Below are 22,225 nucleotides of genomic sequence, written 5' to 3'. Positions count from 1 at the left end.
GTCAAAAAAAAAAAAAAAAAAAAAAAAAGGCCAGGTTCCAACTTACTTCATCTGTTTCACAATGGTACTTTTACCAGATTCTCCAGCACCTGAAAGAAAACAAAGCCAGAATTTGAATTTCTCTGAAATAAAAAACAAAACCATGAATTCAACATGAGTGATAACTACACTAACAGAAACCACAGATCCTAGGGAAACCACTGGTGAGGCTTTTATGTCAATCAGGAAAGACTGTTGAGTTAGTTATAAACAATATTGTTTTCTTTATGTAACTTAGCAACAAATTATAATCTACTGAAAGTGACCCAGAGCCTGTTTGATAACATTTGTGTAAAACAGACATATTCAATGAGAGATGGCAATTTAAATATTTCTAGTAACTCATCATAAAACATCAAGATACACCCACTGAACATAGGCAAAAATGAAATGATTATTTTTGGTCTAGAACCTTTTTAAAAAATTAATTCCTCTGTGACTGCCTGCCCTTGGACTTCAGGAATGTTCCAGAGCAACTCTCCAAGTCATGGAACTAAAGAAGTTCAAAGCAGAAGCAGAAAAAGGATTGGGTTCACCACCCTTTCACTTTATATATCTCCTCCAGACTACACTTCCCTCTCCTTGGCCAATGCCAAGCACTAAACTAATAATGACCATGAACAAATGTCATAGAAGCCTTCTGAACTCTATGACAATCTGCCTGCTAGATCTTCCTGGTCAATTCATTCTCCCACCTTTCAAAATGCCTCTTTCAACATCACCTCCCTTCTCTCCAATATTACATAACCCTCTCTACCTCTGACTCTCAGCTGATGATCCTGCCCCCACAAGCAGAAAAAAATTACTTCATATTTTCAGAGGCAAAATCTACCAAACTATCCACATCTCCATTAATATTTTCTATCCTCACCAACGGATGATCTCTCCCAAAGTCTTAGAGACTAACCCATTTTTATATACTTACCTACCTTATTTTACCTATTCAATGTCATGGCTGCTATAATTTCCTGTATCATTCAAATACCACTGATTTTTCTCTTCTCAGTGGGTCATTCCTAACAGCATAAAAGCTTGTTGTATTTTTATCTTTCAATTAACAACACATGTCCCTACACTACCTTTTTGATCCCACTTATTTTCCTTTAACTACTACTCCATTTTCCCTACCTGTCTTTATAGCAAAACTCTACTAACACATCACCTATACTGTCTCCAATTCCACAGTACCTTCAATTTTCTCCTTTACCATTCTAGTCAGATTTACGTCCTTACCACTCAACTGAAACCACTTTTCAAGGTCTCCAACAACTTCCACTTTAACAAACCTAAAGGTCATTCCTCTATCCTCATCTCAAGCAGGATTTGTTCAAGTTGATGACTTATCCCCATTGAAATATTTTCTTCTCTAGGCTACAACACCTTCCTAGTTTTCACTCCTCAGTCTCTACTCTCCAGTTTCTAAATTCTAAATGCTGTATTGTTTCAGAGCTCCTTCCTTGGATCTTTTCTCTACCTATACTCATTCTGTAGTTAGCACATTTAATTTCACAGATTTAAATACTATTCATGAACTGATAATAATATCTAGTGAAACATGCAGACATGTAGATTGTTTTAAGCACTTTGCCTGTATTAACTAATTAATCCTTACAACTCTATGAGGTACATATTATCCTCATTTTACAGATGAGGTATGTAAAGCAGAGAGATGACAAGTAATCTGCCCATAATTACACAGAAAGTGGCAGAATTGAAATTTACATTCACACAGCTTGGCTCCAAATTTGTGTATATGGCCTCTATGTTAAAGATTCCAATATTTAAACCTATAATCTTGGTTTCTAACCTTGGCTCCAGGCTCATATATCTAAACTACTTACTTGAAAAAGCACATCAGATGTCCAGTAGGCACCACAAACTCCAAATGCCCAAAACTGAATTAATGATTCATCACCGAACCTTAAAACAAAATGGTTCCTCCCTCAATCTCATCTCAGTAAATGGTACTAGTACTCATCCAGTTGGACCAAAACTGGCAAGTGACTTGTGACAAACATGCAGATGATGTGGAGGCTCTAGTGTCCACACATACATTGAATTTTAGTAGTTTAATTTTTTAAAATTAACAATGCAAATAAATATAGTTTTAAACAGTTTGTTCCCTAGGGCCAGGGATTTAGCTCAGCGGTTTGGTAGCCTGCCTTGCAAGCGCAAAGACCTGAGTTCAATCCCCAGTGCCAAAATAAAACAAAAAAACAGTTTGCTCCCTGCACACTAGAAACCACAGGCCTAGAACACTACAAAACCCTCCTAAATGGGCCAGTACTTTAGAACTTGCTTTTCATATAGTCATTTTCCTACTTAGTGGCCGGAATAAACAGTGTAAAAAGTAAATTAAATCATGTCACAACTCTGGCCAGAGTTAGCCATGGCCACCGATTACACGCAAAATGCATGGATAGAAAGGTCCATTCTACTGTGGTCCCTGCCTACCTCCTTATTCTCATTTCCTATTAATCTCCACTTTGTTCTCAGTGCCCCTGTCAGACCAGCTTTCCTGGTTTTCCTTCAACATATTAAACTGGTTCTCACTGGGCTACATCCTGACTCAGTCTTTGCATGTTCCTTCTGCCTGTAATGGTTTCTCCAAAATTTTCTTCTTCACTAAGATATATCATATAAAGGTACCAAGATTCCAATGAGAAATGTAACTGTATTGTTTTCTTTAAATGAATCAATAAACTAAATGGGGAAAAAATTTTTTTTCTCCTTCACTCACATTTCTGCTTCCCTCAAAACAGCCTTCCCTGACTAATCTATCTAAAGAGCTCCCAATTCATCACATTCTTCCCTTACCCTGTTAGATTTTTTTCATAGTATGCATCACTTCTTCATAAGAAAGATTTATTTCCTATCTTCTGAATTAATATATAAACTTCCTGAGGGCTTATTCATTCCTGTATTCCCAGGGTCTCAAACTAAGTCTGATTTAAATTATAACTCAGATTAATACTGTTGAATAAAATAAGTGACTAATAAGCATGAGCCTTTACTAAATATTTCTCAATTTTATCAACCAAAAATATATGTTAAAATTAAAATAATATAAAAATTGTAGGCAACTACAATATACTTACAGTATCAAAAATTATATTTACATGATTATATTGATGTTATTATAGTTGATAATCAGGGGTGGCACCGTACAGCTAATATTTGAGTAGCACACAGTGACTTTCTTCCCCCCTCCCCCAGTACCAGGGATCGAACTCAGGACCTTGCACAGGCAAGCACAGCGCCACTGAGCACATCCCCAGCACACAGTGACTTTCTTGTAGCACTGTTAGAAAGAAGTAAATTCTCCTAAACATATCTAAGAAAACTAAGGATTCAATTCTGGAGAAGAGATACAAATGTATACCAGTTATAGAATAAACTGCTTAAAACAATTTCAAGATTATTCCATATTAGTAGGAACTAATACATTAAGTATAGGTTAATAAAGTGATGTGTACCATTATTTTATATATTGAAAACAGAATTTCTACTATGTCAAATTATTCTGAATGACATGATGAATAAATCTATTAATCTCAGTATCAATCTCTACCTATCTCATTAAGACTCCCTTGGAAACAGCCAGGCATGGTGGCACACACCTGTAATCCCAGTACTCGGGAGGCTGAGGCAGGAGGATTGTTGTGAGTTCGAGACCTGCCTGGGCTACATAGTGAGTTCCATTCACAAACCCAAGGTCCTGAGTTCAATCCCTGGTACAAAAAAAAAAAAAAAAAAAAAAAAAAAAAAAAAAAAAAAAAAAAAATCATCTGTTTATCTAGTAATTCTCCAGATTCTTCAAGCATATTCTATGAAGCATTCTTATTTGGTCTACGCACTTCAGTTTTACCTCAATCTTCTGTGCTCCAATGTTCAAGTAAGTTCTCTGGTAATATCTAGCTCTTAGGTTTTCCCAAACTACTTCCCATGTTCCACCACCCACAAGATGTTTGGAACTTCCCAATTTTATCTATATCTTTTTGCCCTTATTCTCTCAAAAATGCATCACATACTCAAGAGGAGATTCATTTGTCCATCTTGATTCTACTACAGAAGTAAGAGGATACAAAAAATAGGGAAAATGTTGACTACTGCAGAGAGTATCTGATCTGTGACTTAGGGAAGAAACATAGAGGCCTCTCTGTAGATAGAGGGATGTCACTGGGCAAGGTGTAGGCTATATAGAAAAAAGTTGGAAAGATCCCTGAAATAGGAAGGGATAAGATCTATTAAATATAGATGCATTATCCTTAAAACAGTATCTACCTAAAGTCTTACATTAACAGAAAAAAAGAATGAGAGGTAAAGTTAGAGATTTTTGAGATAAAAAGAAGGTAGGTAAGTAAGATGGTCCCATTTTCAATAAAAGAGGCAAGGTAATCTATAGAGATTAAAGAGGTAAAATTAATCTTGGAAATTATGAACAATCAAGAAGAACAAAAAGTATGGTACAGTTAGATACACCATCACCAACAATGTCAGATTAAAAAACAACTCAGTAGTACGTACCTGACTGTAGAATCATCATACTTACCTAAACATTAATTTTATTTTTAAGAAACTCCTTAAGAATAAGCATCATATTATAAGCCTCCTATGCACAAACCTAACATATACTACATTATAGGTATTTTAAAAAAAGGATAGCAATGATTTCTTTGCATGACTTTAAAAAAAACCAAGACCAGTAAACATAACTGTTAATATAAACATTATCCTATGAGTAAATTCATTCAGCTCATAGGATGATCTAAAAATTTAACTCCATGAGATGGCTGATACTAAAAATTATGGTCATTTGATGCTCTCTCTGTCTCTCTCTCTCTCTCTCTCTCTCTGTCTCTCTTTGTCCATCTGACTAAAGTCAGTCCAAAGAAAGTACACAACCATATTACAGTTTTCTATTCATGTGCCTTCAAGCATGATGAATTTCCTTATCTGTAAAACAGAGATCAACCAGCTAGGCATGGTGGCACACACCTGTAACCCCAGCACTCAGGAGGTTGAGGCAGGAGGATCACTGTGAGTTCAAGACCAGCCTGGGCTACACAGTGAGTTCAATTAAATAGTGAGTCAGTCTCAACTACATAGTGAGATCTTGTCTCAAAAAAGAAAAAAACAGGGATCAACAGAAAATGCTTAGAACAGTGCCTGGCACATAAAACTTAGCCAGTTATTTTTTGTAGATGTATTTTTACTATTCAGAATATTACCAGGTAACATTAAGGCCCCCCAAAAGTTTTTATTTAATAAAAGCCCTTTCAATATTGATGTTGGGTCAAAATCCCAGTAGAAATGATATAACTATTCAGCAATTGTTTCACAATAATAAAACCATAGTGGAATCTGTATTAACACATACAAACAGTAACTTATAAATTAAAATCAACAGCAAACTACCATAGCACGAGTCATTCTTTTCACCTTACTCTGAGGAACAAAAACATTCTCTTTAAGTATATTTTTAGCCCTGCCTACTACCATTCTCCCACACTTTTCATCCATGTTTGCCTCTAGTATAGCTTTTCCTTAAAGTTTCCTCATAGGTGTTTGTACTATCACTACTTGTGACAGTATGCGTGGCAGTGGCACCAAAACACCTCCTTTTCTTTTTAAACACTTGATTCTATGAAGAAACTTTGAAATTTTCAGTCACTCAGGTTTATAAATGGAGCACAGCCCCGTCTTCTGGAGGTGGAAAGCTAAGTTCCAGAATGACACTATTGTTGGATAACCCTCTAGCCAGAGCTGCTAGATCAAGACTCTCTCTTGTTCAGGCCCATTATCACACACATGGAAACACATAACTAAATTCAACCTCCTCCACAAAAGTTGAATGCTTGGTCAGCAAATACATTTGATTTTTTTTTTTTTCAATCTTACTGGCATCTTTCACTTACAACATAAGCAGCTTAGAAATTCTTTTAGCTAGTGATATCCTGTAGTAATAAATTCTAATGAAAGAGTATTATTTTACTACTGCATCTCTGCCATGTCCAGCTGTGTGACTAGGGCAAGTTCCTAACTTCACCATGTCTACCTCCTTATACATAAAAACTGAAGAGCTCTGGCTTACCTATGTTCTAGAATATTCCATGACTATAACTACTGTAACACTGAAAGCCGAGTGAATCTCTTATTCTGATATAGAAGTCTCAAATGAAATCATGGACGCACATTTTCCTATCGACTTAAGAACTCACAATACCTACCATGAGGCAGTTTTCAGCATATTCTCCAACAGGCACATCTACTCCAGAAGAGACCAAGAGTAGAGAGAGTTAAAGAGTGCTCAGTAGGAATAAAGAGGATTGTGGCAGGCCAACTCCTATGTTCATGCTTCAGATTACTATATAGTTATACAGTTTCAACCTAGCAAGCATTAAAAGTTAGATTACTATTCTAGAAAATTGAAAAAAAAAAAAACACCACAACTAAAGATCACAGGGACATGGGTACAGCCCATACTATTCCCAATAGAGATACCTAAAACACCTACTTATTATTTTTTAACAGTATTAAAATAGCTAATAGTAAAATTCAGATTAAGGTTCTAATGACACCATGAAAATTATCAAGGTACTTTATCCTATAGAAATCAATATGGAGATACCTCAAACAACTAGGATTAGAAGTCCCATTTGACCCAGCTATTCCTCTGCTGGGTATCTTCCCCCCAAAATTAAAAGAATCATCACAGCAATATATGCTTACCCATGTTCACAGCGGCAGTTTGTAATAGCTATAACTTGGAAACAGCCCACTTGCTCATCAACTGGAGACTGGTAAAGATGTGTTTTTTTCTATAAAAAGGAATATTACTCAGCCATAAAGAACAAGAAACTAGAGATATTTATAGCTTAATGGATGTACATTGAGGCCATACTCTTAAGTGAAATAAATAAGACACACATGTGAATACCGAATAGTTTTTTTCTGGTGTGAAAAACTAAAAGTGTAAATAGGATAGAAATGTTTAATTGATATTGTGCAATGGGAAGAAAAGGTCTAAAAGAGTAAGGGAAGTAGGAGGAGTAGGGGAAAGGGAAAAAGGGAAAAGAAAAAAATATGAGAAAAAGAAAAAACATGGAAACAATGTCTTTGTAAACAGGGAAGGGTAGAGGGGGTGAAGAGAGGGCTAGGAATGGGGAAAAAAATAAGAACTAAGATAAGTCATGTAAAGGTACAAGATCCCAATGATGAATGTAACTGTACTGTATACCTAAAATGCCTGCCTGAAACTTCACTAGCCCAATACTCAAAAGCATAGTCCTTGAAAGCACAAAATAGTGCCTTCTTTCTGTGGCCCACTCCTCCAAATTCAGTGCAAAATCTAGGACAGAGAAGGCACTTAATAACTATCCATGGAATGAATGGCTTGAGTTTCTATGATATTCCACGGTTGCCCAATCATATTTTATAAATGCCATTTGCAATGGATGGAATTTTCAGTGTGGGCAGTTAAAAGAAGCCCCACACCCACTCCTGACTATGCCTTCAAGTCTCAGCCCACAACTATGACAATAATAATCAAATAGTATTTCCCCTAATCTAACTCTCAAACCTTTGAGTCTCTTAAAAAAATTTTTTTTTCTACACAATCACAATCACCAAAAAGACTTAAGGGGCATATAAAATATTTTTAAATAAAATTGATATATTCAAATTTCAAGGTATCTTCCTGTCTACAAATCCCCTTCTAGAAAAAAATCTGTACTTCCCTTCCTTAAGGTGCAATGGCTCACACAATAGGGGTCACATTCTTCCCCATGATTGGATCAGGAGAAATACCTGAAACAAGAATCACCCACCCAGTCCCAAGCTGTCAAGGGCTTTCATAAACCTTTGAGAAGTAGCTCCAAAAGACAAGCAGGACAAACCAGATTATCTAAGAAATATGCACTGAGAGATTCAGAAAAAGTCCTAAACTAAAAGCTCACAACAAAAACCTAGGCCACAATTACAGGGCGTTGTGAATATCAGGTTATAAGGAAGAGCATCAGAAGGGGAGGTAGGGGAGAGGAGAGATAAATGTGCACAGACTCAAATATGCTATGAGGGGGGAAAAAGAGCACTTCAAAAGAAAGTGAGTAAAGAAAGAACAGACAGGATCAGGGAGACTGAGGAAGAGATAAAAAGGAACAAGGAAAAAAAAGCAAAGAGACAGAAATAGTGAAGGCCTTAAGAGAGACAGAAAAAGAAAAGTTGGAGACAACAGTCTGACCAGTCAGTCCCTGTAGCAGGACTCAACTCTTCCCATATTTCCCCCCAAACTCCCTAGTCTAATAACTGCCTCCCCCAACTTTTTAAGCTAGTTTGAATGAGTTTTCTGTTGAGAGGGGACAAAAACTGAACAAAACCAACTTTAAGAAAATTAGAATTTTTTTGTCTTTAAAATTTTTAGATTTTTTTTTATTAAATACTGAATACATAAAAGGAAATATAACATGTGTAACAAAACAAACATCTGTGTACCAACTACCCTGCGTAAAAGACTATAAACATTACCCTTTATCCTTTACCCACCTAAAGAGCCCTCCCAGTATCAATTAGTTTCTACAGGGTCAGTAAACAATGAGAGATAAGGAGTTATTAAAAAAAAAAAGTCCTAACCAAAAAAAGGTCCATAGAGCCAGGGACTTGGCTCAGTGGTTCCACCGCCTGCCTCACAAGCACAGGGCCTGAGTTTGATCCCCGGTACCCATCCCCAAAAAAGGTCCATAACTTAACAATGTATGGATTGTTCAGTTCCATGTCTTTCACCAAGTGTGTGGAAATTTTCCTAACAAGCCATAAAATAGAAAGGTAACCAAGCACTCTATATTCACACATCACTTAAGACAGATATTGGTTTATTTTACAAAACAAACAAAAACAGCTTCATCAGCTCTCAAAATACTATCAAATGAACACTCTCCAAATCCCCTAAATACCATTCTCTGACACTCATACCAACCCTTCATTCTGGTCAATCTACTTGCTCACTCATGTTATGAGCCTCTGTGCAAACTATCACCTCTGGATGCAGCTGCCTGCAGCCTTTGCTTTACAAGTCCCTATTTATCTTTCAAGGTCCATCTCAAATGTCACCTCCTCCAGGGGGACGTCCCTGATATAAATCTTTCTTCTTCCTCTTCCTTCCAAAATTGACTCCTTCTGTAATCACATTACACATATAATATCATTGCTTACTTGTACATCTACTTACTTAGAATTTTGTCTATTTCTAGGCTAGAAAAGTACCTTTACACATATAATCATAAACAATAAATGTGTTTCACACTGGATAATGCAATACTAAAAACCAAAAGCTCAATAAAAAGTAGCCATGCCTAGATGCAGTGCAGTATCCTTGATTGAATATTAGAGCAGAAAAGGAACATTAGTGAAAAAACTACTGAAATCTAAATAAAAGTGTAAAGTTTAACTAACATTAATACCAATGTTAATCTCTTGGTAACAACAAATACACCCATGGTTAAGTAGGATGTCAAAATTAAGAGAAACCAAGTGAAGTGTATACAGAAACTCTGCACCTTCTTTGCAACTTTTCTGTAAATCTAAAATTATTACAAAATAAAGTTTATTTTTAAAAATTTATGTAGAATAGGCTGAAATATCTGCACATACTGATGAGGATATATGGAATTTAAATACAACCATAATAACAAAAATAGAGGAATAAAAATATACTTCTCTTCTGAGAAGTAGAGAGAAGGATGGAAATTTTTAAAATCCTGGAATGAACCAAAATATGTAAAAGTTTTATTATTTATTAATCAAAATTATTTAAAAGATTTACATTCCATTTATCTTTAGAAATATATAAGTAATTCAATATTGAAATACTTCCATAGAAAGTTTAAGACCACATCATCACATTACATACATCAGAAGTATTTAGGGGCCAGGGATTTGACTCAGTGGTTGCACCACCTGCCTCACAAGCACAAGGGCCTGAATTCCATCCCAAGTACCAAAAAAAAAAAGTAATTATGTAAATCATGGTAATTTTATCACTACATTAAATAAAGCCCCATTTTCAAGTTAATGATTCACACGCTCTAACTTCAAGAAATGGAGGGGAAAATATTCCATTAAAGGTATGTCACTTTAAAATAGCATTCCTATAATGTACAGTATCTGTAAAATATAATTTCCAAGGTTCTGGGCAAAATATATTTTCATATTATCTCTTCAAGAGTAATGAATGGGGCCTGGCATTTAGCTCAATGGTGCCACTGCCTTCCTTGCAAGGGCAAGGTCCCAAGTTTGATCCCTGGTACAAAAAGAAAGAGTAGTGAATAAAGAAGAGTTTTTTGCTGTTTCTCAAATGATTTTAAAATATATTTGGTCTAACGATTCTAAAATCATAGTTGTGAATTGTAAAAGTTTAACACCATTACTCATTTAAAAAACAAATGTAAAAATTAAGTATATCAATACAAAAATCCAAATGCAGTTACATTTCCATAGCAAGTTCTTAGAATTTAATGGAAAACTACTTTAATTTTAAAATCCAATTTAAAAAGATAAAGTTTTTAGTATTTGACATAGTACAAATAGGTCACACAGTCACTCATTATAGGAAAATTGTAAGATGCCTACATGAGACCACCTTGCTAACAGTAAATGTCTGATTTAAACAATCCTTATATGGCCAGTATAATAAGTTTTAATAGGCCAGAGAATAAAAGCAGATGTGAACACAATTTTAAATATACAAATAGTCTATGTTTTGACTGTGGCAAAACATGCCTGACTCAACAGTGGTGGATTACATGAGCAGCTAGGAAAAAAATCAGAATATTATCGACTTTCAAAGGAAGTTTAGCTTCTCCTCAAACTTGTTTCTAAGATATCTCAGCCACTATTTAGGTACAACCAAACACATGCAGTGTTCCAAGTACCTTTCTTTTAGCTTAGGTCACATCAGATACATTAACATCTGCCACAACTTAAGAGCAAAAATAAGATATTTCATTTACATACAGCACTGATTCAAAAGCACAACTAAACAGTGATCCTAACACAACTGTTACTCAGTTCAGGCAGCTTGAATTATAGAAATGATAAAGCTGATTACTAAGCAGGTACTTATAACAGGATAGCCCAGACAGACAAAAGCTTAGAGATAACTCCAACTTGCTAAACACTGAAGAAGAACTGTACCAAAATGAAGACAATTAAAACTGAAGGAAAATCACATGATACAGAATTTGTTTTCTTTATACTCTTTCAAACATATATCTTGAGTACTTATTTATGTCTTTCAGGTTTGTAATGTCAATTTTTAATTATATTTCTAAGAGGTTTTGTGATGTTAAACTAATTTCAAACTCAAGAATAAGAGAAGTACCACAAAAAATAGCCCTCTTTATAACATGCTACAATATCCCATCTGGTTAATGTATTAACTATATAATCAAGGGATGCCTAAGATAAATTTAAACAACTCACCAGTTCAGAGAAAGAAAAATAAAGCTCAGAAATTAGGACCAATCTCCCAATTCCAGGCTCTTTGCCCAAGGTACAGTGGTACCTCAGTTCACAAATGCTTTGGTTTGCAAACAATCTGATTCACAAACAGAAGCATTTGGCAAAAAAAATTTTTTTTTTTTTTTTTTTGCAAACTCTGTATAGGGTGACAACCACAACCATGGCCATCTTTCCCACAAAAACTCAAACATGGCCATCTTTTCCAAAAATCACAGAACAAATTAAGTTGTCGAGGGACAGGGATTTAGCTCAGTGGTTCCAGTGCCTGCCTCACAAGCACAAGGACCCGAGTTCAATCCCTGGTACCAAAAAAAAAAAGTTGTCAAGCAGAGGTTCCACTGTATCTCCTATTTCTGAATCAAGTTACCTATTCAAAGAGATGTTTTGTTTTTGCTTTGTGATACTGCGGATTGAACCTGGGGCACTCTACTACTGAGCTACACCTCCAGGCCTGGGTTTTTAAAAAGATTTTTATCTTCAGACAAGATCTCACAGATTTGCCCAGACTTGTTTTGAACTTTCAATCCTCTTGCTTCAGCCTCCCAAGTAGCTTATATTACAAGTGTGTACCACCATGCCCAGCAAGAAATGTATTTTATTTTCTATTAATTAGAAAACAAAATTTAAAATGAAATTCAGCACTCTGAACAAATTTAGTAGTTACTCCTCAAGCTATTTCTTATTATGAGACCCATAACATTTTTATTTTTTGGTCTTTACTGCTAATATTCTAACTACTCAGTACTTAAAGCAGCTGTTCCTCCTTACTTCCCCTGTAGCCCCACTCTCTCCAATAAAAAGAAACCAAACTGACTAAACAGGAGAAAGAGCCCAGATAGCTAAATCTTATCTACACCAAAATCTACCTTGCTTAATTTCACCAACTTCTTCAGAAAAAAACTATAAACAAAGTTTTAAAAAGGAAAAAAATACTTTGTTTTACCACTTTCCTGAACTTCGGATAATTTTTTGGTGCTCATAAAAGTAGCAGAGGAAAAAATTACCAAGAAAAAACAAGGGTGATATCCCTGAAAAATACAGATTATTATGTTTTTTTAAAATTTCTAAATAAAAATCAAAGGTAATTAAATTCAGGTGACAAACTATTCTGCATTGAATGCGTTGATGACAGGAGCTGAGAATCCTACACTCATACCTCAAGGATGAATTTAATTATATCTACCAACCATATTAAATGACAATATTGAGATAAAGCAGAGATGTTCTCATGAATTTAGAAATAAAAGCAGTGATAAATTTAGTTTCTCAATATTTCCATCTCATTCATGTTCAACCTATATTTAATGAGTATTAGGTAGTACACATTGTCATCTCTTTATTTTATTAATTCTGGGCCGGGATGTAGCTCAATGGTCTGCCTGACAAGCACAAGATCCTGAGTTCAAGCTCCACTGGGGGGGGGGTGTCATTAATTCTCTAGCCATGTGTTTTTAACAGAGCTTCACTCACCTTAGCCCCTAAAAAGGTCAACCTTACGAAATTCATGATACTCTATGAAACCTGCCATACTCCCAAGCATAGATGACTGGATTGGGATGGGTACCTGACAAGGCTGAACCAATATGATACTCTTTCCCAGGCATCTGGAATGGGAACCCAGATGACAGAAAGCACTTAACCATGAGGTATGGCACTGTGTGAGCCACAGTACTATCAGAGTACCCCAAAGTTGAAAAGTGGTGTGGGGTGAGAGGAAGAGTGTCGTAAGTAAGCAGATAAAGCTGATATAAAGAGATGACTTAATCAGCAAGTAGAGCAAGTAGCCATTCTACCTTAGGAGAAACGAGACACAATCAACAAGCATACAACCTGCTTGTATTTCATTTATCTCTCCGTAGATGTCTAATAGCTATGAAATCACCTCCAGTACTGTGTCCTGTCGATAAATGTCTCCTTTACTTTTACTGGTATGAATGGTTCTGTTCCTTACAGGCCCTTAACATTATAGTAGGCCCTATAACAAATATAAAGATGCGAAATACCTAGTTCTCCTGCCCTAAAGATCCAAAGAGTTAGGAGGGAGGTATCCTATATATTTATAAACATATTATAAGGTAGACTATAAATGGTACAAAGAGTACCAAAAAAAGTTTTCAAAAGGAAAGGGACAGGGACAGCGATTTAGCTCAATGGTGCAACCACCTGCCTCACAAGCGCATGGACCGGAGTTCAATCGCCGGAACCAAAAAAAAAATGGAAAGGAGCAGATCATACCCAGTTTAGAACATCAGAAAAATGTGATGAGAAAAAGAACCAAAATTTAATTATAATGGACCACAGTGTTAGATTTTTTTTTTTTAATGTACTTACTAAAAACTACAGCTAGGCATGGCAAAGCACACCTAAATGATCCCAGCCCAGCACTTGGGAGGCTGAGGCAGGAGGACTGTTTCGAGTTTAAGGCCAGCCTACATTATACATAGTGAGTTTGAGGCCAGCCTGAACTGCACCATGAGACCCTGCCTCAAAAAGTTAAAAAATAAAGATAAAAACTATAAAATATTGTATTCTGGATCTATCAAAATTGTTTTAAATTTTGCTGATCTCTAAAATAATCAAGAATCTGGTAATGAATGAGTCATAGGACTGAGCAACACACTGGTTAAAAGACATGAGAGCAGAAAAGGAGTTTAAAATGAATGCAGTTTTCAACCTAGATAATGTTGAGAATGCTGGTGCCAAAAAAGTTCACAATAGGTAGATTTGGGGAAGAGAGATGAAGAGAGAAAACAAGTTTGTATTGTGTATTTTTAAATTAGAGTAAGTGCCAGCAAAACTACATTAATGCACTGAGGGAAGAAGAGAGACCAGGGACATCTCAATCACAGAAAACATTTCTCAAAAACTCCAACCCAAGCACGGTGACACACATCTGTAATCCCAGCTACTCAGGAAGCCAAATCAAAAGAATCACAAGTTCAAGGCCAGCCTAGGCAACTTAGAAAGTCTCTGTCTCAAAAATAAAAAAAGGCAGAGCTTGCCTAGCATGACCAAGATCTTGGGTTCAATCTTCACTACTAGGGAAAAATATTCAGATTAAAAGTGTCCTCTGAAAAGAGTAAAATATGAAACTCCTCATCTAGACCATTCACAATATCTAGATTTTTTTCCTTTACATATTAAACATTCCATTTTTGCCAGGCTACTACATAATTTTCCTGTTCCTATTTGTTTAGTTGCTTTCACTTGTTCATAAATGAGGGATTTAATGGAGGTTAAAGCCTGGCATGGTGGCGAATGACTTCAATCCCAGCACTTTGGGAGGCTAAGGCAAAAGGAACACAAGTTTGAGCCAAGCCTGGGCACCAAGCAACTTAAGTGACTCAGCGGGACACTGACTCAAAAAAAAAAAAAATTTTTGTTTTAGAAGGGGGTTGGAGGTCATTGCAAAGGCCCTGGGTTCAACTCTCAAAACAGGAAAAAAAGAAAGGTATTGTTAAAGGACTTATAGGGGAAAGTGGTTCCCCCTCCCCAGAAAAATACCACAAACCTTGTTAACAACTCCTAATGGATGAAGGTATCCCAGATTAAGGGAAAAAAGCATGCCATGGAAAAAATCGGGGAAGGAAAGGAAGAGAAAGTAGGATAAAAAGGAAGTATCTCAGAGACTCACCAATTCCCTTTCCCCAAGAAACCAGCAGAAGCTGCAGCTTAGAACCTTGGGGTAGGGACAGAGTAGAAAGTACAGTACTTCTTCAGTTTTCACTAACCCCTGAAAGGTCTCTGGACCACGAACCACTTTTCTCACAGACAAGTGCCCCAAAACTGAGACTTTTTTGTAATAGCACAAATAAGTTCAACAAACTAAAAAAGTTTAAAGAAACAGCTACAACCCTGATTATAAAGTTACATGCCCCATCAAATCTTAACAAGTGGGCCAGGGATTTAGCTCAGCGGTTCGGTGGCCTGCCTTGCAAGCGCAAGGACCCGAGTTCAATCCCCAATACCAAAAAAAAAAAAAAAATCTTAACAAGTAAGTACCCTATTCTATGATTATCATTATTTACAGGAAAAGGACGGTTAGTGAAGGTCACATTTTAACACATGGTCCTAAAAGGACTGTTTTCAGAATTCAAGTGATGAACTTAATATAAAAGACACAAAGAACAAGTGTTTATAAAAAAGGATTTTTTTCTTTGCAATAACTACTAGTTTTTATGCCAGTTTGCCCCTAGATACAAGACAAATCCTCATAAAAAAATTTAACTTCTGTGATCCTTATCCCAAATAAATGCCAAACATTACTACAATGATTATCTTGTAATAGTATATTACAATAATAACTACAATAATAGTATATAACAGCATATTTATCAAGACAGTCATATTTTTATAAATATACTCAGCCAGTTTACATGCAAGTTTACATACAATCAACTGTATAATATAGAATTGAGAGTATTCCAATTCTGACTGCAACTTAATTTTTGCCAAATAAGATTTAATTACTCTCACCACAAAAGAATATTTATAAAATTCTGTGAAGACCTTTGAAAAGAATACAATGATTTGCAAAAGTCAAATGTCTACCTGAAACACCCCTGGAAAAAAGTAGCTAAAGTAAGCCTCACAAACATCATAATAAATAAGAAGATGCTATTTACTGACTATTACTTGCTAGGCACTAATGCTAAGCATTTTGTTTATTATCCCATTTAGTATTATGACACACATACCCTTTTGTGAAACAGGTATCATCAATCCTACTTTACATATGCGCCATATGGTTAAGTTACTCATTCTGTGGTTTTTCAGCTAATAAATGGAAGTAAAAATTTAATTCAGTTCTGTGTGAAGAAAAAAGCAGTACCTTTAGCTTCTCAACTTTTGTCACATCTCAGCACATACTAAAAATGATAATATTTATAAAGCTCATTGGAGTAAGCTGGAGAGGACTTGGTAACATTTTTCTTTATATTATGAAGCTATTACATGAAAAATAAAAACATAAAGCATCACAGATGATATTAAATATCTAATTGGTATAAACCTTCCCGAAACTTTCTTTGAATTACAAAATATGGTAAATTTACAGAGGGAATCACACCCAAAAGGTTCAAATATTATTTGAATTGTAAAACTCTGAAGATATAAAAATGATTCAAAATTTGAACACTATAAAAAAATTTGCCATCATACCTGTATGCCATCCTATTTACTATACATTGAGTACAGAACTTTCCATGATTTAATTTTACTTCATTTATTTATTTTGGTATCCAGAATCCAACTTAGGACCCTGTACTTTCAAGGCAGGCATGGCACCATGGAGCTAAATCCCCAACCCTTAATTTTATTTTTTGATAGAAAATTGTAATTTAGCTATCAAGATCTTCTCAATAATATATAAGGGAAATTCAAACCAAAGATAATCAAAGGAATTATAACACTGAAGATTTCCTTAATTCAGTTCATACTAGCCTCTTAATTTGAAATGCAACAGTATCTGTGACCTTTAACATTCATCTTGACTTAATAATAGTAAAAGCTAATATTCATCTGGATAGCACTAGGTGTCTGGCTGTGCTCTGTTTTACATTATTATCATATTTAAAACTCACAGTAACTCTATGAAGTATTTCTATTTTCTCCATTTTAAGGATAAAGAAATTAAGGCAGAGTGAATTAAGCAAACAATTTTCCCAAGGTTATGGCTAGTAAATGAGAAATAGCATTTGAAGCAGTCTAACTTCAAAGCCCATGCCATTTTTTATTTGTTTCGTTTTTTGCTTTTTTGTTTTTTAATTTGTTTCATTTTTAAGACAAGGTCTCACTATTAGTTCAGGCTCGCCTCAAACTCAGGGCAATCTTCCTGCTGCCAAGTGCTGAGATCACAGGTATGCATCACCAAGTCTATCTCAGAGCCCAGGATACTAATCACTGTGTGAAACTACATCCCTGTAAGGAAAACCATATACTATGTACCAAGAGAGATAACAGTAAGTAGAGAGATCTCAGCTTAAACTAAGTTGGATAGTTTATACTGCTGAAATAGAAATGACTTGCATGTTCATCAAAGGAGATCTTCTACAGGAAAAATAAATTATTTCTATACTATGTTAGGTGTACTTATAAAAATAGCATAACAGATCATTTTAACTTCTTCGTATGTGCATTGTTATGGCTCAAGAAAGCTGTTTTTGCAACTATTTGAATTTGCTGATTTAACTTGCTCAAGAATACTGTAAAAGCTTTCTTAAAACAATGAAATTAGTAAAAATCAAAAAGCAAATGTTTTAATGTTTTTATTTAGCTGCTTTTCAGGTTTTGTAAGTTACCATGTGTTTGTTTTTAATTAAATGCACTATTTATAAATCTTGAAAAAAGATCTTTCTAGACATTTGGACAAGTTCTGCTTGGCCAAGTTCTGCCTGCCAAATCCTACTATTTGGAAGAAAGCCTCACAGTATACAACTGTATTATAATAGGCTGATGGCACTGAGGGTATCTCTGATGGTCACTGTAAAATGAATCACTCAGATACGATAATACATTTTTAATCTCAAAAGATGAGAATATACTTTGTTTTATAACCAACTGATAAATATAGAATATGCTAATGCCTTAAGTGTTATGGGATTTTGTTTCATTTTGTCTCTGAGGTACTGAGGATTGAACCCAGGGCCTTGTGCATGCTAGGCAAGCATTCTACCATAAGCTACACTCCAGCCCTTTTCGTATTTAAGAGACAGGGTCTTGCTAAATTGCCAGTCTGGATTTGGACTTTAGATTCCTTCACCTCCCAAGTAGCTGGAATTGCAGACATGTGCTACCACAACTGCAAGTACTATGTTTTTTTGTTTCTACGATCTTTCTCTCTTTGGTTTTTGTTTTGTTGTTTTAGGTAATGGGGATTGAACTCAGGGCCTTCCCAGTGAGCTTCATGCTCCGCATCCCCCTTTTTGGGAGACAGTCTCCCTAAATCAGTGCTGGTGATCCTATAGCACATATGCCTCAGCTAGCTGTTTGTTATCAATAAAAGCTCTGAAAGGTTCCCCATCACTGCCCTAAATCATTAAGTGAGCTTGTAACTTTCTTGCCTCAGTCTCTCGGAGTGCTGGAATTACAGGCATCAAGTATTATATTTTATGTGAAACCTCCTCATTCACAGAAGACATATAATACAGACAGTGGCTGTCTAGAACCACAATTTGAACGCATGTTTTCTGGGAGTTCAGGTATTCCAAGATGAAGCTCAAGCTCTAATGAATAACACTTACTCTATATCCAAAAAAATCTGTCACTAGAACTTCAACAATCTTCAACAACGAGACTCCAGCACATCCTGGAGTACAAAATAAGTCTTAGGTTACAATGACATAGTGTATTTAGTCCTCTGGAGCTTTACACCATGAAAATCTGGCACTTCCTTCAAAATGACTCCTTTTCCTTAAAAATGAATTGTTTTAAAAACTCAAACTCTATTCCTTACAGAAACCGTGACTTCTACTTATTCTTCTCTAACAGATCTCTCAACAAGAAACGTGATTTAATTTTATAGGTAAACTGATGCCAGAGATTTACTAAACCTCTCAAAAAGTGTAAACTAAATCATGCTAAGTAAAATGCATCTGACTGTACATAAAAGACACTTAAACGACTATCAAGTAACATACAGTACTCCTGAAGCCAGTATTTTTGCTTTGAAATGACCAAAAAGATAAAACAGCTCCCTACATGTTTATTACAGTCCTACAATATGTATGTCCAATTCCACAATTATCCTAAAATAACTCCATTCGCACTGCAAATAACCCCTAGCAATTTCCAACGTGTAACCAGCCTATTGTCCACCAGCTCTTCAGTCACATACCCCAAACAAGCCAAATGAATTGCCTCAGCACACACCATTCTCCCCCTTCCTTCTATAAACACAGGAATTATAAAATATTAAGAAAATAAAAATAGAAAAAGTGAAAAATAGTCTCTACACCCAAGCTCTTTCCTTTATACCTAGGAATTTGCCACTTATCTTAACCACCTATCTTCATGTTTCAAGATAATGCCTCTCCGTCTTACTAACAGTTCCAAATGTTCACTCTCTAACAAATGACAGGGTCTTTATGTGACCACTCTGCCTCAGCCTCTCTATTTAACCATTCAAGCCTTCCAGGTTTATCCTGTCAAGTATAATTACGCTCAAACCCACAAACCATTATACAAACCCATCACATACTCTCGCGTCTTCCTTTTAATTAACAAGTTCCAACACAATGTAAAACCTTCCCTAATACAGCACCGCCTGTTCCTTCCATACTAAAAACTCTCTTGGCTAAACGCTTAATCAGCCCGGAGTTACACCCTCTCCATGCTAATTCCTACACTCTCAAAATCCCACCCCCTCATCACGCCCTCCGCGGCCTCAGCCACCAACCCCAACAACCAGCCTCGTAGCCGGCACGCCCTCCCGATCCCTTTTAGGGTCCTTTCCGCGGCCCCGGCCAGATTCTGCTCACGCTTTGAAAGTGCTAGGCACCCCGACCACCGCTCCAGCCCCGCCCCCAGCCCCTCACCGAGTAACAGCAGCTTCACTTCTTTGGCCGCTTTCTCCCCGTCCTCCCGCAAATTGCGGTCGATCATCTTACTCCGCTCCACCGCCGCCTTGTCTTCGGCGCTTAGTGTGCAGCCCATGACGGCGGCGGGAGAGGGAACTAGGCCCGAGCTCACTCACACACCGCGGGGACCGCAGCTTCGCTAGCTGAGACTGCGTCTACTGCGGGGCGGCGGCCCTCTCCGTCAGCAACCTAGCGCCCACAGGAACCGGACGTCCGGCGTTTACGACACTTCCGGTGACGCCCGGCGGCCGTTACCGTTTAAACTATTCTTGCTCTAGGAGAGGAGACGAGACTGAAAGCGGAAGTGGCCCTAGGTGCGGTGGTTCCGCGGAGTTTAGAGATTCTGTCGGGTTCTTTGTGCACCAGCCAACCTTAATACCTCTTTACCGACTCGGCTACGTGATTGGGATAAATGTAGCAAAACCAGGACTTCCAATTCGTAGTGCGCTCCTGAGGTCGTACAGCGGGTTGTGGGATAGGACATGGGATTCCCAAATAAGAGCCCAAAATCCCAACGACAATTTCTACTGGGGCATTCTCACTGGCCAGAAAACCTCTTGGATCTCCGGTTGTAGAGACCCAGGGCACCTCCCCAACTACCTAAATTGTTTCACTGATCTATGGATGGGAACACACTGACCAATTTGAGCTCTATATACTGCTTCTTAGATCTGTACCGATCATGCCTAAGACTAGCCCTCTTCTCTGACCCACTGTCTCCTGCGCTGAAAATATATACTGGTCTTTGTGCTACTATGTGTGCTTTTCTGTGGACTTAAGATTTACTCAGCACCTTTTCTGGCAAAGGGCCGCTTTGAAATTGCTAGTAGATCTGAAAGGTAAGTGTGTAGTTCATAAAATTTCCATGGTGCCCATCTGTAGTATAAACCGAATTGTCCTACATTAGGAGCTTCGGACCTCTACCAAGATAAGTCAACTTACACTGTACCGTCAGAAACAAAACTACATTATTTGAATCTACTATGAAAATGTCCTATTGTGATAACCACACAAAGTTCTAAAAAATTGTCTCACTCTCGTATCATCTGAAAGTTATTAAATACCCTGTAAAAGGCCCATACTGGTGTTTTCTTTAACTGATAACCCTGAACTACTGTTGAAAATGGCCCTAAATTACCATTTCTGTCAAATAGCTCCACAATTACTATACATTGTAGGGAAAGGGATGATTTTGCCACCCTTAAAACTTTTCCCTACATTGAAAATATACCTTATTTCCCTAAGAGGATCTAAAGCCCAAACAGAAAGGTCTATATAGTGATTGGTTAATTAGAAGCAATTAGAGGTTAGATCCACCTTAAGCAGCCTGTCAACCTTAAATTTATCAATAAATGCCAATTCTTCAAAGTTTGAAAAGTCTTCCACTCATTTCCAAATTACTAACAGAAAAGGTACTGCATCTCCACTACTGGTACTTCTGGGGTAAAAAGGGCAAGAGCAAAGGGAAGAAAAACCAGTATTTATTGAGTACCTATTTGCCAAATATCGCTAGGCGCTTCCAAGTCTCATTTCTTAATCCTCACAACAACCCTGTGAGGTAGGTAATAATGATCCCCATTTTTACAGATGAGGAAATAGGCTCAGAGAAGTTAAGCAGCTTTCCCAAGTTCACACAGTGAGTAGGTAGACCAGTCGACTACAAATTCATTCCCCACCCCACCTTTTTTTTAACCAGGCCTCCTAAAAGTTGTTGCCTAGGGCACCTGATAACAGAAAATCTATGGTTTTCATCAAGGATGGCAAACCACCCCACTACCACCAGGATGCAGGAAAAAGTAACTGGCAGTATGGTTGCCTCCACCTGCTGATTCTTCGGTGTATTAGGGAGATTGGCTTTTGTTCAGGTATATTTTTCAAAGCTAAGGATTATATGATGAACTTTATCAAGCCATCCTGATTACCTAAAAACTCTGTAAAGTGCTCATAGCAGCAATTTTAGGGAAAGTTCTCATCATAAAACTTTTATTTCTGATTGTATACCTAAAGTATACTAATAAATTTAATAATTAAAATTTTATTTCCTTCATGATGCATTCCTACAGGGAAAAATAAACGGCCAAAGGAATCCATAT

At 36.6% G+C, this 22,225-nt stretch overlaps 1 protein-coding gene across 1 annotated transcript in view; it reads right to left on the bottom strand.

The window, feature by feature from the left end:
- Gnai3 (G protein subunit alpha i3) overlaps positions 1–20,363 on the bottom strand; it is a 35,109-nt gene extending 14,746 nt beyond the window's left edge. The window contains exons 1-2 of the mRNA XM_010605986.3: positions 20,091–20,363; positions 47–89 (exon numbers count right to left, since the gene is read on the bottom strand). Of these exons, the coding sequence (XP_010604288.1) occupies positions 47–89; positions 20,091–20,208 (161 nt within the window). The 5' untranslated portion in view covers positions 20,209–20,363. The remainder of the gene's footprint in view (positions 1–46; positions 90–20,090) is intronic.
- Between the last annotated feature and the right edge of the window lie 1,862 nt (positions 20,364–22,225).

The sequence above is a fragment of the Fukomys damarensis genome, unplaced genomic scaffold, assembly GCF_012274545.1.
Source record: "Fukomys damarensis isolate Sample0158 unplaced genomic scaffold, DMR_v1.0_HiC HiC_scaffold_33, whole genome shotgun sequence".
Classification (NCBI taxonomy): domain Eukaryota; kingdom Metazoa; phylum Chordata; class Mammalia; order Rodentia; family Bathyergidae; genus Fukomys; species Fukomys damarensis.
Note: the sequence above shows the minus strand (reverse complement) of the source record. Positions and strands in the feature narration are given on the sequence as shown.